At 41.0% G+C, this 14,425-nt stretch overlaps 2 protein-coding genes and 1 non-coding gene across 11 annotated transcripts in view; all 3 read left to right on the top strand.

Moving 5' to 3' along the window:
* Positions 1-756, top strand: part of Nol8 (nucleolar protein 8) — a 35,109-nt gene extending 34,353 nt beyond the window's left edge. For all 8 annotated transcript variants that reach the window (XM_052727285.1, XM_052727287.1, XM_052727290.1 and 5 more), the window contains one exon: positions 161-756. In XM_052727285.1, the coding sequence (XP_052583245.1) occupies positions 161-211 (51 nt within the window). In that variant the 3' untranslated portion in view covers positions 212-756. The remainder of the gene's footprint in view (positions 1-160) is intronic.
* A 2,874-nt stretch (positions 757-3,630) lies between these two features.
* Positions 3,631-14,425, top strand: part of Iars1 (isoleucyl-tRNA synthetase 1) — a 49,276-nt gene continuing 38,481 nt past the window's right edge. The window contains exons 1-7 of one of the 2 annotated variants that reach the window (XM_052727524.1): positions 3,631-3,761; positions 7,437-7,562; positions 8,296-8,452; positions 8,671-8,790; positions 10,453-10,535; positions 11,733-11,850; positions 13,692-13,839. In XM_052727524.1, the coding sequence (XP_052583484.1) occupies positions 3,634-3,761; positions 7,437-7,562; positions 8,296-8,452; positions 8,671-8,790; positions 10,453-10,535; positions 11,733-11,850; positions 13,692-13,839 (880 nt within the window). In that variant the 5' untranslated portion in view covers positions 3,631-3,633. Of the gene's footprint in view, positions 3,762-3,801; positions 3,944-7,436; positions 7,563-8,295; positions 8,453-8,670; positions 8,791-10,452; positions 10,536-11,732; positions 11,851-13,691; positions 13,840-14,425 lie in introns of those variants that run through there. The other variant, XM_052727525.1, reaches the window with a different exon arrangement.
* LOC128104861 (small nucleolar RNA SNORA84) lies at positions 5,502-5,634 on the top strand. Its single transcript, XR_008216155.1, has one exon. It is a non-coding gene; the product is annotated as a small nucleolar RNA SNORA84 (small nucleolar RNA).

Here is a 14,425-nt window from a genome sequence, read left to right as displayed (position 1 = left end):
AAACTTATAAAACAAAAAATTGAATAGACCCTGTGCATTCCAGTGAATACTTCCAGAATGGATTTCTATAACTTTAACTTAAAGTTTACTTTGCTAAATGTGAGAAATTCATGTTTATTAATAACAGCTTTTTATTTTATGATTTATTTTATGATTCTAGGATTGTCGGAAGAAACATAAAGAAGCTAAAAGGAAGATGAAAGCAAATTAACCAATATCAGCTTTGGTTTTGGTATTGAATATGCAAAAGGCTCACCAATTTCCAAAAGAAATTAACCCAGAAAATTGTTTACTGACAAAGAAGAAATTTCAGAGTAGAAAATATTCAAAGCCTGGATGATGATTTATCATTCTGATTACTATTTGTTTCTGTGGAATTCTTCTGTATTTCTTCCTTGGTGACTGTGTCCCAAAATGAACTGAGCCAGTTGTGGTGATACAACTGTAGTCTCAGCACTCTGGAGGGGAAGTGGGAGGATCATTTGAGCCCTGGAGTTTCAGGCCACACTCAGCACACAGCAACACCCCGCCTAGAACAGTACTCACTCCTGTTCTTCATCCTAAATAACTGTGGCCATCTCTTACACAAAGCCCTGTTTAAGAAATGGTTTGATTACTTGTGCTTAAATATTTCTGATTATACTAAATATTCTTTACCTCCAATTTGTCTTGTAAAACTCAATTACAAGTCAACTTTGAGTTCTGTACTTATGGTCTGATGACAAGTTGAAACTTTTAAATAAATAGTTCAGTATATTTGTTTTTATTTCTGATTATTCTAAATACTGTTTACTTTCATTTTGTCTTTTAAAAACCACAATAAATTACAAGTTAACTTTGCACTCAGTTTTGTGAGGACCAAGGAAGAAAGACAGTACAGTGTGTTCTTGACCTTAGCCTTCTCATCTAATTAGTAAACAGCATGAAGATGGGCCAGTCAGTTCAAAGGTCCAATTAGACCCAGGGTTATGAAAATTCTAATTATCTAAAAGACCGTTTAATAGTCAGGAGTCAGATCTCATGTCTACATAAGAGGGCAGGTTTCATATTTCACTAAATCTAGCTAAGATTAAACATAAAAAGGCCTCTTATTAAAATGAACTCTGGCCAGGCAGTGGTGGTGCACATTTTTAATTCTAGCACTTGGGAGGCAGAAGCAGGTGGATCTCTGAGTTTGAGGTCAAGCTGGTCTATGGAGTGAGTTCCAGGACAGCCAGAGCTGCACAGGGAAACCCTGTCTGGAAAAAAAAAAAAAAAAAAAAAAAGCTCTATACAAAAGGGTGTTTAATCCAAAGAGCTTTATTGAGCTATGATGTGTATCTCAAGTTAGTACAGTATTTATTGATACACATTTTGCTTGAGTACAAAATCTATTGAGATCTATTCCTGGGTTGTTAATCATTATGTCTCCACTGCCTATATCTGTGCCACACAGATGCTCAGTTCCTATGGTTTGGGTTTTTTGTTATTACTAAAATAGCATACAGGGAGTGGAGAGATGACTGCAATTAAGAGTGCTTGCCAATCTCCCAGAGGGCCCAAGTTCACTTCACAGCACCCATGTCAAATATCTTACATCTCTGGAAACTCCAGCTCATGGGACCCCATGTATGTCTGTCATATTGGCCTCTGTGGGCAACTGCACTCACATGCACATGCCCCCACCACACACAAACACAAAAATCATTTAGATAAGTAAAATAGGGTACAAAGAACTAAGTAGCTTGGAGAGCTCTTCTAGATTTCTCTTTCTAGGATTTCAGACTTACAAATTAAAAGCTACTTTGCAAGATACTAAAGGTATTCCACCTTCTCTTGATGTAAACCACACTTCATAGCCAATGATCTTAGTAAAAGCCACAGTTTTGCTCACAGATAATAAATTTGGTTAGGATTGGGATGCATTAGCTGGGGATAGGGGTTCTGTTTAGATGCCTGGCCCACTCAATGTCTGTTCAAGGGCTTTGTTAAAGTGTGGCAACTAGAGTCCAAGGGCACGTGTTCCCAGAGACGGGAAGCATGCTACCAGTCTCCTAAGGTCTGAGCCAAAAATAAGCTCGGCCAACTGGTTCTATATTCTATAGGTTAAAACTGGGAGGGACCAAAGAGCTGTGTCCATATTTAAATGTCATGTACTCCATTTCAAAGCAAAGTGACAAGTGGCCTTTTCATTCCCAATTTTCTGTCAGGAGATAAAAATGATGTTTTCTACAAGAGTCATCTCTATAATTTGCCAAAAAAAATTACTCTTGGATCTAAGTAGTAGTATATTTTGGGTACAGTTAACATCTTCCAGAATTTTTTTTTCTCCCCAAGCAAGGTTTTTCTGTGTAGCCCTGGCTGTACTGGAACTAGAGATTCCTCTGCCTCTGCCTCCTGAGTCCTGGAATTAAAGGCATGCACCACCACCACCCAGCTATGGAATTTTTTAAACTACCTTTTGTCAGGCAAAGTGTTCCCTTACTTCCCGACATCCAATCCAGTTTTTTAAACCACCTGGTCAGTCTATACCACGCAAAGGTTTGTGCAGGAGCCCTTAGTTCTATTTCTGCACTCTGAACAGAGAACAGACATGAAGTGAACCAGCTGGCAGCTTAGAGTGAAAACTTAAAAGCATTGCAAAGTTTATTCCTGGTTAATAAAGATACTCTTATTCAAGTAAGCAAGAGGACAGGGAAACACTGCACCTAATCTTGACACAGTAGGGTCGAAAACATAGTAAATGTTGCATAAACACTCAATAGTTATCAAAATGTTCTTAAACTTGTTAAGCTTTCTATCTCTTTTAGGCCAAACCCATTTTTTTTTTCTTTCCTGTCACTAATGGATAAAATGGGCACTTGGTCACCAACTCTGTCAACTTTTCAAGGTCAAAACTTTCCTTTATAGATGCTGCCAAGCTCCAGGTTCTCTCTTGTTCCTGACCAGCTCTGGAGGGTACTAAGTAGATGTATAATAATAAGCCTTTTTTTTTAATTAAAAGAATCATTCTAAATAGAGTTCAGTATAAAGTGTTCAGATTGTTGTCAGGCCCTTTCTTCCCTTTTTTCCATTTACCACACGAAAGGAGTATCCAGGTTAACCTGCCTTGTTCCCAAAAATAACTGTGAGACGTTTTCAGTAGTGACATAAGTTTTAGGTGTCACAGCTGGGAATCTCAGTTGGTAGAGTGTGTGACTATAGTGCATAAAGCCCTGGCAGGCTCATCCCGCAGCACCATATAAAAGCAGGCGTGGTGGATTACTTCTGTAATTCCACCACTGTGAGCTGGAGACAGGAGGAATTGAAGTTCAAGGTCATCCTTGGCTTCTTAGGAGTTCCGGGGCCAGCAGGAGATACACGAGACCCGATGCCCAAACTAATTTTAAATGGTGTGAAATGTCCAGATCTTAAATATACTGCATCAATATTTAAGAATACTGACATAGGTACTCAAGATGAAGAGAATGGGTGTCTCTCGTCCATAGGCCAAGGCTTGGAAGCGAACTACCTGTGCTCCCACAGTGGAGCAGTGACTGCGCCGTTCTCTCAAGCTTGTGGTGAAGACCTTCTCCTTCCTCGGCAGTGACGCTCCCGACCTGCACTGCAGTTGTGCATGGACCAATCGCCACACGTGTTGTTTGTGGGTGCAGGATGGCACACGCTGATTGGGCGGCGCGGAGCGGGGCTGAGCCTCGCGCTGTCAGTGTTGCATCACCTCCGGGAGCGGTTCCGGAGCGTGGTCGCCTCCTGCAGCTTGAGCTCGCCCTGGTGTTCCCCAGGTAGGTCCTACCGTCCGCCCCTCCGGCCCCTCACTGCACCCAGTCCGACCTGCAGAGCAAGGCCTGCACGTTTTGTAACCTCCACACAACACAAGGCAGTGAAAAAGAAGCACGCTGCTTCCCGCCGTGAGTGCGCTGCGTGCACAGAGCTATTTCCAGAGGGCGGGTCTGGAGGGGATCCCGTAAGTAGCATTGCAGAACTCAGACCTGCGCACAAATTCTGGCCTGCCTCATTAGGTGGAGGACCGAGATCCTTAGAAGTCCCCCAGTCTCTTAGTGAGACCGTGGTGCCTTTTGAGCTGGGTGGTTTGAGAATGCAGGGTGTTACGGTATCCGGGAGAGGATAGGAAGGTGGCTGAGGTCACTGCCAAGTTTAGGTATTGAAAAGGACTAACCTACGAACCATTCTGGAGGCCAGGCTTCTCCCAATTGTCCCGTGTTTGCGCGCATTTATCCCTGGGTACCAAGGTGGGTTGTGCGTGGCGTGCTTGTCCTGGGCACACAGAGTCTGGTAATGCAGTTGAAGTTCACTCCTGGCAGCCGCACAAAACATACCGACTATTCAATGGGGTTTGGAGGTGAGAAGAGATGCCTTATCAGTATCTCCCATAGGATTGGACTGAAGATGGGCAGAAGACTCTACCCAATGTACTATGAGATTTGTAAGAGCCTATCATCATATTGGGTCAGAAGATGAGGGCGTCGTCATTGTCACTTTAGCTTAGAGTGTGTGTGATGAGTATGTGAGAGTGGCACTTGGTTTCCAACCTAATGAATTTATGCTTCTCGTTTTTAGTGAGTTAAGGAAATAAGCAAAAATCGTTGAAAAAAATCATATCCTAAGTGTAATATAAACTGGTATATCCAGACTTACTCTTGTTTCTCAGTGTATAGGTAGAAAGTATAGAGTCGGTCTCCTCTATCCACTAGTTCTGCATCTGCGTTTTCAACCAACCTGTGGTCATACTATGCAGTTAGGTTTATGGTGGTGACATATGTACTGTACATGTACAAACTAAATTTTCTTGGTCATTATTTCATAAACAATATAGCATAGTAACTGTTTATCTGGCATTTGAATGTATTAGATATGATAAATAAAATATATAGTTAATACTGCATTTTATATAAGAGAATTGAGCATCCTTGGTATGGTAGGTGTGTGCCAACATAAGCAGCAGCATCCATGGTGTTTCAGTATACTGTCTCAAGATAAGTTGAGGTCTCGGCAGAAGTAGTGTAGAAGTAGCTGAACAGACAGGTGGGGATGTGGTTCAGTTGGTAGAGTGGTTGCCTTGCTTGCACGAAGTTCTAGGTTTAAGCCTTAGCCCTTCATAAAAGCACAGTTGTGAGCTGGAAGTGGTGGTACATACCTTTAATTCCAAAACCTAGGAAGCAGAAGCAGGTTGAACTCTGAGTTCAGGGTCAGCCATTGTGAAACTCTGTCACCAAAACAAATAAACAAGAAAACAAACAAAAACCCAAAACACTTGTAATACCAACATTCAGGGGGTAAAGGCAAGAGGAGCAGAGGGTCAGAGTTATGCCCAGCTACCCAGAACTCTATGAGATAGCCTCAGAAGGGAAATGAAATCTCAGAAGAGGAAGCTAAGGGTAAAATGTCCTGAAGGAGTTGCAGAATAAGGAGGAAGAAAGGCCTGGATTGTGTTTGGAAGGAAGAAGGTGGGTCTTCTTTATTCATAACCTGGCAGTGCCCTCCCCACTGCTTCTGCCCCCACTGCCCTGTGGTTGCTGGAGGCTGTTGTGTGGGTACAGCTCTCCAGTGGATACAATGGGCTAGAAAAACCCTGTGATTTATGCATGGGAGCTGTTTCTTCTCAGCAGCTGCCATAGCCCGGTCATTGGTACATTGCTCTTCCTTAAACAGTGAGTGCGGTTGCACCCAGCCTTTGTGTTTTCGAGAACAATACTGTGATTCTCAACCTTTTGAGAACAGCAGAGACAAACATATTAAGTTCAGGAAAAACTATCCTCTCACTTCCCAGAAAGCTTAGATCTCGTGTTCTCAATAGGACACTGTGTGAATGATAAGTGTTCCAAGTGTGTTGTGCAGGAGCTTCTCCCAGGGATCTATTTAAAATGCACATTCTGACCCCTTATGAGTCAGCATTTCTGATAGCTCCCAGAGACAAGAGCCGTCACAACAGTAGATTAGGATTGACAAAATGGATGTGTTGGTATGTAAAGATTGCTTACCAATCTCTTACTGAACCAATAGGAACCTTGGTAAATAAGAACAGAGACTTCTTTCCGTCTTTGAAAGGCTGGATGCTGTAATGTAGTAACAGCTGATCCCAAATGCCATGTACTTCTTAGTAGTGCTGAGTGATGTGCTCTGATTGAAAAGGGCTGTTTTAGATAATTGGCCCACCTGTCTTTTTTTTTCTGTAAAACACTCGAGACACTTGAATATGAAAAATTAATGAATGTTTAAGGAAAGTATTTTTTATTATTATTTGGGTCACAAAAATTTCTGGTAGCCTCTTATCTGCCTGCTACTTTCCGATCTGGTTGAGGTGTATAGGGCCCTCTCTCTCAGATGGTGGGATTCCCGAGGACATAGGTGTCTGTCTTCTCTGTTCTGTTATCATTAGCAGTCCTGCCCCTTTATAATTGGATTTTGGCTTAGAAATCTGGTCACCAGCATGGTTAGAATTTAAATGAGAATGCACACATGCATCATACATATTAATAATAAAGCAGGGGTTTTATTTGTTTTGAGAGAGGATCTCAGTGTGTAGTTCTGGCAGGCTTGCAACTCAGTATATAAACCAGGTAAGCCTCAAACTGCCTGCCTCTCCCTTCCAAGAGACGGGAGTAAAAGTGTGAACCATTATGCCTGTCCTAAAGTTTTAAAAATTAAAAAAAAAAAAAAAAAAAAGAAGGGTAAGAAGTGTCTTAGATTGGGTTTCTATTGCTTCAGTAAAACACCATGACCAAAAAACAAGTTGGGGAGGAAAGGGTTTATTTGGCTTACAACTTGTACATCACTATTCATCATCAGAGGAAATCAAGACAGGGACTCACACAGGGCAGGAACCTGGAGGCAGGAGCTGATGCAGAGGCCATGGAGGGGTGCTCCTTACTGGCTTGCTCCTGGTGGCTTGCTCAGCCTGCTTGCTTTTTTTTTTTCCTCCTTTGGTTTTTCAAAACAGAGTTTCTCTTTGTCACCTTAGCTGTCCTGTAACTTGCTCTGTAGACCAGGCTGGCTTCAAACTCTGCCTTCCTCTGCCTCCCAAGTGCTGGGATTAAAGGTGTGCACCACCCCCCTCCTGATGTGGAAATTTTGTTTTATATGAAATATAAATAGGCAAATTGTTACAGAGTTAGCAACAAGGTTAGTAGTTGCGGGGGGGGGGGGGGGGGCTGAACAAAAGAGAATGTGAATGCTAATGGTTTGGGGGGAGAATTGAAAATATTCTGAAATAGATAGTGGTGGTGGTTATATGCCTTTAAATATCCTCAAAACTAGCTGATTTGTATATTTTAAAAGAGCACACTGTATAGCATATACATCATTACCCAATGAAGCTTTTGCTTTAACACACACTAGGGACAGTCATGTATTCATATACTTTAGTAATATGTTAGCTTGCTATTCATTCCTAAATTAGGAATTGCTAATGACTGTAGCAAATTTGATTTCTCTTGCAGCAACAGAATGGTTCAACAAGTTCCAGAAAACATCAGTTTTCCTGCTGAAGAAGAGAAAATCTTGCAGTTCTGGTCCAAATATAATTGTTTCCAGGAATGCTTAAAGCAGTCAAAAAACAGGCCAAAGTATGTGATTTTCTGTGGTAAAGATAGAATCCTTACAAATACCCGTTTCTTGTACAGAGTTCCATTAGTGTGCACACCCTTCATCTCACAGAAGCTCCCTTTCTACACATTAGGAACTCAGTAGTGAACACTGACCGAGAGATTTCCGCGTTGTCAGAAGGCATCTAAATGGAGTTTATCTACCACTTCCTTTTGTGCATTTACAATCTTCTCTGCCCTCACTTAGCACCTCAACATAAGCTTTTGTGGGTGGGTCCTACAGCATTTCTGCCTTAGTCTCTATTCATAGTAAAGTAGTAAAGACTACTAATCATTGGTTTCATTATGAACCTTCCCTGTTTAAAAGTTTTATGATGGATGTCTATTGCTCTGCTTCATTGATGCGGTAACTCAGGATCAGTCTTAACTTGCCTTATGTCTTGGCGATAATAAATGAAGAACAGGGCTGGAGAGATGGCTCAGCTGTTAAAGGCTAGGCTCACAACCAAAAATAAATGAAGAACAGATGACTGAGTAGCAGTCCTGCCCCCCCCCCCCCCCCGCCCCCGCTCTGTCAGAATGGCCTTTCTGAAGGTGGGACCTCCAGTAAATTTCTAATTAATGTCTATTTCCTAGTCCTGTTGACCACCCTCCCACCCCCTGAATATTTCAGTATCATAGCTACTTGATAAATAAATGTCCTGAATTTTTGCCATTTTAAAAATGAGTTACTGTATTCTGTATTATCTATTAGATTTACCTTCTACGATGGGCCTCCCTTTGCAACTGGACTGCCTCACTATGGACATATACTTGCGGGGACAATTAAAGATATAGTTACAAGATACGCTCACCAGAGTGGGTTTCACGTTGACAGAAGATTTGGATGGGATTGTCATGGCTTACCTGTGGTATGTCTGAGTCTCCAGTCTTGTAATGTTCTGATTGTCTGTAAACCAATCAGATGTTCCCTTTGAATTCTTGTCCATGTTACTGTTTATTGTTTGGTTTCTCTGTCGAGTTTTCTTTTTATTTATTTATTTTAGCTCTTTTGGTTTCTGTTGTGGCTTACTTGTATTTGTTTCATAAGGTGTGGTTGTTAACACAGCCATCTTACCTATATCTCCAGGAATATGAAATTGATAAGACACTGGGGATCAAAGGGCCAGAGGATGTGGCCAAAATGGGGATTGCGGAGTATAACAAACAGTGCCGAGCAATTGTGATGAGATACTCTACCGAGTGGAAGGTATGTTGGCTGTTTTCACAAGAATGAATAGTTTGGTTTTGAGATGCGGCTAGGAATAGCTGATCATCCTTTGTGCTTTTTGTGAAATGTCCCCAAATATGGCTGTCCATGTGAGCTTGTGTCACAAGAGGGGTTGGATTCTCCTACCCTGTTAATATTAGTCACATGGTCCGATTATTGTTCCTACAGTTTTTCTCTAGCCTCTTGCCCACTGTCATCTTCTCTTTAACAATCTCCATCTGTATCCTTGTGTTCTCAGAGTACACACACACACACACACACACACACACATGCACGCACCTATGCGTGCACACACATGCACTCTCCTCCTCTTCACAGTCCTCCATGCAGGCTCTTGTGTTTCCCTCCCACAATGCTCTCCTTAGAGCTCTCTGTCATGACATTGAGTGCATTCAGTTTATTAGCATAAAGAGTCCAGTTTTCCTTAGCATGAAAGCCAGGGCTCAGTATTCTCTCAACTTAACTTTCTTGCCTAATAGAGTGGAGGGAAGTCCTGATAACGTGAACTCAGGCTAAATGTAGATCTGCTTCTAAAATCTAATTTTTTTTCCTGAGCCCTTCCCTTCCCCGATTCCCACCTTAAGGCCGGATCTTACTGTCTAGTCCTGGTTGGATTGGAACTCAGATCTGCCTGCCTCTGCCTCCTGGGTGCTGGGATTAAAGCTGTGAGCCACCATGCTCTTCCATTTTTCTAAAAGTTCTTCATTTTGAGGTAACCTAAAGCATATAACTATCCACCTGTTATGAAACAGTCCCTTATGCCCTTCATCTACCGTTTCCCAGCTGCTGACATCTTCAGTATCACAGAAGCAGTTAGTTAACATAAATAAAATACTGTCCACTTGTACTACCGATCTTTCTGACCCCAGTGTCCATCCAGGATCAGCCATTGCCTTTACTGGCATGGCTTCTTAGTTTCCTTCAATAATATGATGCTCATTTACTCTCTTTTCGGGAGCAGGGACAGAAGGTTACTAGGGCTTGAATCTATCACGTTGTGCATGCTTAAACAAGTGCTATTCTGTACCAATTAAAGCTATATCCAATTAATCGTTTGCTTTATTAAGATGCTGCCTGGCTGTTTAGTTTTCCCTTGGTCATGTGTGGGTTTTGCTTTGTAGTTAATAAGTATCTTATGGGAATACTGTTTCCAGCAAAGTTTTTCTTATGATACTTTTGGTCCTTATTTTTTTAGCAACTGTTGGTAAATCCTTCCTAGCTATAACTATTTATCTGATGTTTGCCAAGTAATGGTTGCAAAAGACTTTTAGCAGTTAATATTTGCTGGGTCTGGTGGCACCCCCAGAATCTCAGTACCGGGGAGACAGAAAGAGGATCATTTTAAGTTTGAAGTCAGTTTGGTTTATATAACAACTTTCAAATCAGCCAGCGACATTGTGAACCCCTGCTCCCCCCTCAAAAAATACATGATGACTTAGATAAGTAAATATTTATACTGATAAATAATAATATCTATGTATAAGAAATGAATGCTAAGAAAACTAGTCACCTTAGGTGTTGTTTAAAATATGTTTACTTGGACCGTTGATTATTTTGATCCCATAATGGTCATGTAGTAACAATAAAAATACAAATCATGGTATCGTTTTCTAATACTACTCTAACATTCATATTCCTAAGTCTACCGTTACCAGACTTGGCCGATGGATTGACTTTGACAATGACTACAAAACACTCTACCCACAATTCATGGAATCAGTCTGGTAGGTTTATTTTAAGTTGTGGGAATGATACACGTTCTCTTGCGTTGGTCAGAGGAGAAGTGTGCTTGCCTGATGAAGTTTGTTTACCAGTCCATTATTTGATTTTGAAGCAAATGTGTTTATCTTTTATATATTAAAAAATTCTTCTATATAGCTTTTTCTAAAGCCATGAAAATGATTTACCCCTGATTTTTTTTTTCCCTCATAGAAATGATGTTTGGGCAAGTAGGAGAGGGGTTTTTTGTTTATTTGTTTTCTTTTGGCAGCGCCAAGGACCCTACTCACGGCTCTTACACACTGGGCAGATACTGTACCACTGAGCTGTATCTGTAGCCCTGTGGGAGAGTGTAATCCATGTATTATCCTTCTCTGGGTAGTTGCACACACCTATCAAAGCAGTGGGAGGCTGATGCAGGAAGAATACGAGTTCAGGGCCTGCCTGGGCCACTTAGGAAGAGAGGGACTTTGTCTCACAAAACAGAAACTACCTCAGGGCTATTGCAGTGAAGGTTTTAGGAAATGAAAAGCAGAATTAAATAAGGCTGCCCACCAGTGCAGTGTGCTATCCAGATGGGAGAAGTGAGTGGTCAACAGGAGAATTTGAGGTGACATTGATCTCTGGTGTCCTTGAATTTCATGTATTCATCAAAACGTTTTAGTCAGAGTGGCTTGTACTTTTATAGAAGCTGCCTGTTACATAGTTTAAATAATGCATCAGAAACCCAAAGAAACGTCCCAAAATGCTACTGATGTTGGTAAAAATTGTTTTGTCATAACTCTAAGAATTTTAGTGTAAAAATGTATGCTGATAGGTACAAATTTATATCATTGATAAAGTGCTGTGCCATAAACACTAATATTTGCCTTTCTTAATCACTGTGAACATCCTTCCTTATCAGAAGATGGTAGCCACACCCCAAACCCAACCCCATGCTAGTAGTTGAACTCCAGGCCTTGTACATGCTAGACAAGCTCTCTACTACTAAGTAACACCCCAGCCTTGATAATAACACTTTTCTAGTCTATGTTTAGCTGTTAAATGTTGTTATTTACCAGCAAGCACCCAAATAATAGGTTGTTTGGGTTTTTTTTTCACTTCTTTACCAGAAGAAAATGATAGGAATTGGCATAAAAGTCTGCGTTTGAGTGGTAGATTTTGGTGATGTAGTTGTAAAGCTCCATCTCTTAATTTACCAGGTGGGTCTTCAAGCAGCTGTATGACAAAGGCCTTGTGTACAGAGGTGTGAAAGTCATGCCCTTCTCCACCGCGTGTGGCACTCCCCTTTCTAACTTCGAATCAAACCAGAATTACAAGGTGCGTGAAATGATGATTGTTGACTGATTACAATTAAGGTGAATATTCCCAGTTATTCCCAACCTGGACTGGTGGTGCCAGACAGCTGTCACTGCTGAGCTCTGGTAATACTGCCACTTGTTGCAAGGAGGCTCTGCTAGGTTAAACTGGGGGATGTTTTCTTTCCACTGGATTTGTCATGTGTCTTAATGTGATTTGGCCATATTGGGTGCCTGCTTTTGTCTAGCCCTGACATAGTTTTTCCCAGCTCGTGTTCTTTAGGGCCCTTGCCTTTGGTGACTTTATGTCTTTTCTGGTACCGGTAGCATTGTTTGTTAAAGGTATTGGGAAGAAAGTCTAATTTAGATACTAAGCTATGATAGGTCTTTTCTCTGCTTCACAGGACTTATGTCGTTACGACTGCACTGTGTCATCAGAGTCTCTGAGAACATGAACTGTCTCATGTCTTAGGTGTCTGTACTCACCCTTCACTTTTGCCAATTTATGTGACCCTTATTTTTTAAAGAGATGGTCATTTTTTGGAAGTCTTGTTCATGGCCAAGTTTGGAAATTATTGCATTTCAGAAGCTTTTTATCATCATGGTAGAGAATGTTTTCTCTGATAGATGGGGTGGGATGTTTCCTTTTTGTATCTTGATTGCCTTTGTTATTGCTTCATGCATATTTAATTGTTGTTTTTGTTGTTTGTTTTGTTTTTGTTTTTCAAGATGGTGTCTCCATAAGACAGCTCACAGCTCTGGCTGTCCTAGAACTTGCTCTGTAGATCAGGCTGACCTTGAACTCACAAAGATCCGCCTGCCTCTGCCTCCCTAGTGCTGGGATTAAAGGCATGCACCACCACTGCCTGGCTTTAATAAAAATATTTTAAGCACATAAAAATATACAGTATAGGGGCTGGAGAGATGGCTCAGCGGTTAAGAGCACCGACTGCTCTTCCAGAGGTCCTGAGTTCAATTCCCAGCAACTGCATGGTGGCTCACAACCATCTGTAATGAGATCTGATGCCCTCTTCTGGCCCTACAGGCATACATGCAGGCAGAACACTGTATACATAATAAATAAATAAATATTAAAAAGAAAGGGGGGGGGCTGGAGAGACGGCTCAGAGGTTAAGAGCACTAACTGCTCTTCCAGAGGTCCTGAGTTCAATTCCCAGCAACCACATGGTGGCTCACAACCATCTGTGATGAGATCTGGTGCCCTCTTCTGGCCTGTTGTCATACATGCTGTATATATAGTAAATAAATCTTTAAAAAAAATATATACAGTATAATATGCAGAGATAATTATTCTCCAGAACAGTATTGTTATTTAACTTTGTGTACTTACTGTAGATCAGATCACTGTACTAGTGAAGCTCCATTCTTGTTTTTAGTTGTGAGCCTTAGCTTTTATCAGCTAAGCCATCTTTCATGCCCCCAAAATCTTCCATTCATTACTCCTTTTGAGACATTATTTTTAATGTTGACAGATGTCATGCATTTTTATTGTAACTGCTAGAGGATTTAAAAAATGTAGAAATGGCTTAGCAGTTAAGAGCCCTGGCTGTTCTTCCAGAGGACCCAAGTTCAATTCCCATCACCTACTTGGCAGCCCACAACTGTTGACTATAACTCCAATTCCAAGGGATCTGATGCCCTCTTCAGACTTTCATGAGCACCAGACATGTATGTTACACAGACATACATGCAAGCAAAATACCCATACTCAGAAAATGAAAATTTTTAAGAATTAGAGCTCATTTTTATCCTAAAATTTGTTTTAGTTCCCTTTCAAATCAGTTCTTCTTACTATGTTCTTCACAGGTTTGTAAAATACTGCTTTCTCTCATTGTCTTTCAGGATGTTCAGGATCCTTCAGTATTTGTAATGTTCCCTTTGGAGGAAGATGAAAATACATCCTTAGTTGCTTGGACAACCACTCCTTGGACTCTCCCTAGTAACCTTGCCCTGTGTGTCAATCCAGAAATACAGTATGTGAAGATCAAAGGTGAGTATTGGGCTAGTTACTTGTGATTGATACAGATAAAATAATTTTATGTAGATATAAAAGCTTACATTTAATTTTGGAGTAAAACAGTTTTATATGAAGATTTTACTAAAGAATAGCTATAAGGGCAGGTATGGTGGCACACACCTGTGAGTCTCAGCACACAATAAACTGGTGAGAATCTTGTAAGTTTGAGGTTACCCAAGCAGCATAGCAAGATCCTGTCTCAAAGCTAGCCAGGTGTGGGAGAGAAAAGGGAAGGATAGGAAAGAAAGACAGCCTGAAAAGTGGCTTCATTTCTGGTTGAAAGTGACACAAATGTAATTTTTGTACATCATTCCCCTATTCCATGGTAGAGAATTCTTATATTCTCAATTAGGTCCTTCCTTAGAGATTTATATGAAATATGGTGATTGATACTTTCTGTGCAAATATACTTGCAGATTTGGAGAAATTATAGGGAGGAAAAGAGAGAAGAACACATTGGGCAGGGCAAGGGTCTGTGGAACACCTGCTTTGGAAGCGGTATGGCATTTCTTCTGGAGTTAAGCAGTTACCAATAGTTTGCCTTGGAATTGAAAGCAAT

Source organism: Peromyscus californicus, unplaced genomic scaffold (assembly GCF_007827085.1).
Source record: "Peromyscus californicus insignis strain IS unplaced genomic scaffold, ASM782708v3 Scaffold_8__1_contigs__length_139910024, whole genome shotgun sequence".
Taxonomy (NCBI): domain Eukaryota; kingdom Metazoa; phylum Chordata; class Mammalia; order Rodentia; family Cricetidae; genus Peromyscus; species Peromyscus californicus.
This window is presented reverse-complemented; position numbering and strand designations above follow the sequence as displayed.